The following is a 1,500-nucleotide window of genomic DNA, read 5'->3' on the forward strand; positions in this document are numbered from 1 at the left end:
GATTGATAGATAGATAGATAAGTGACGATCGGACAAGGAGGAGGAGCGGATAGGGGGGTGTGTTTTATAGCTTAGTGATCTTCGTGTATTTGTCTTCTTAAATCATCTAGACGTACACTAGATATCTCTATGTATCTATATATGTATAGGTTTCACCTATCTAATCTATGCGTATCTCTCTCTCTAGATATATATATATATATGTATATATGTGTATGTGTGGCGTGCATACATAGGGGTTGAGGGGAGAGGATTGGGGGGGTGTGCTTGCGTCTGCTGGCCTGCATCTCTAGGGGATGTGGAAGAAGATTGTTTCACAAAGGCTAGATAAGATAAGAGATTTATATCACATCCTTCTTCTTCTTTCTCTTAGTCTCCCTTCATTCTTCTCATAAAATTCTTGTAGCACGGCTCCTGTCCTTGCTGTCTTTCTTTCAAGGCTCTTTGGATTGCTGGATGAGAAGCACGAGAAAGAAGTCGATAGCCTCGAGAAGAAAGAGGAGGAGGAGAAGAAGAAGAATAGGCTTGTACTTCCTTCTATCGGGGATGTCTGGTATGGGTCTCCTCATGCTATCGCCAGACTCTCGCGTCTCTCGTTTCTTGTAAGACGCAAAATTTCCTTTCTTTCTTCGATCTTTCTTTCTTTTCTTTCTCTCCATTCTCAATAGAAAGAAGAGGGAGAAGAACGGCTCTTTCACTTGCTTCCTGATCTTCTCCAGATCGCCTATCAAGGCAACCTAACTCTTAACTGTAGAAGAAGAAGAAGGTCTTCTCGAGCTTTTCTTAGATTCGCTTTCTTTCTTTCTTTCTTGCATGATGTGGTATGGGGGTTGCGTGTGTATCTTTAGTCCGTCTTTATCTTAGCTTAGGCATGCAGTGCTGCAGTGCCTTTCTATACACCTAGAGAGAGAGAGAGAGAGACGCTATTTGTACTTGTCTCCTCATGCCGCATATACACATACACGTACATATGTCTGAATGGAAGACTGGTTTATCGCATGCGTTCTTTTCTTTTCTTTCTGTTGCTTGTCATTTGCTTCTCGCAGATTGTGAATTTCCTTGCACTTCATGATCCTCTCTTCAGTCGTTTCTTTCGAAGTGTCGGAGAAGAAGAAGAAGAAAGAAAACTTCTCTTTTCAAACTTCTTCTCTTCTTCTTCTCGAGCCGAGTGGCGACCCAATTGTCTTCTTTCCTATGGCTTGTCTTTAGCTAGCTATTCTCTCTTTCTCAACCTTCGTCGATCCGACGGTCATTCGAACAATCTTCTTCTTCTTCTAGAGGATCGAGTGTCTTTAGGTCAGTCGAAGATAAGGAAGGAAGCATGACGATGGATAGAAAAGAAAGAGATAAGAAAGAAGAAAGAAAGAAAGAAAGATCTATCTCCCTCTTCTTCTCGGTTTTTCTTTGTGTTTATTTATTTGGTTTCCTTGCTAGGGTGAGGTCTGTGAGACCATTCAGCCAACCCAATACTCTCCAGTCATCTCTATCTTTAATCTATCT

The 1,500-nt window shown here is 41.6% G+C and overlaps 1 protein-coding gene across 1 annotated transcript in view; it reads left to right on the plus strand.

Moving 5' to 3' along the window:
- The window catches only part of CSUI_009609 (uncharacterized protein), a 13,517-nt gene that overhangs the window by 6,264 nt on the left and 5,753 nt on the right, over positions 1-1,500 (plus strand). The window contains exons 3-4 of the mRNA XM_068069722.1: positions 440-602; positions 1,047-1,296. Of these exons, the coding sequence (XP_067918301.1) occupies positions 440-602; positions 1,047-1,296 (413 nt within the window). The remainder of the gene's footprint in view (positions 1-439; positions 603-1,046; positions 1,297-1,500) is intronic.

The sequence above is a fragment of the Cystoisospora suis genome (genome assembly GCF_002600585.1).
Source record: "Cystoisospora suis strain Wien I chromosome Unknown contig_5814, whole genome shotgun sequence".
NCBI classification, from domain to species: domain Eukaryota; phylum Apicomplexa; class Conoidasida; order Eucoccidiorida; family Sarcocystidae; genus Cystoisospora; species Cystoisospora suis.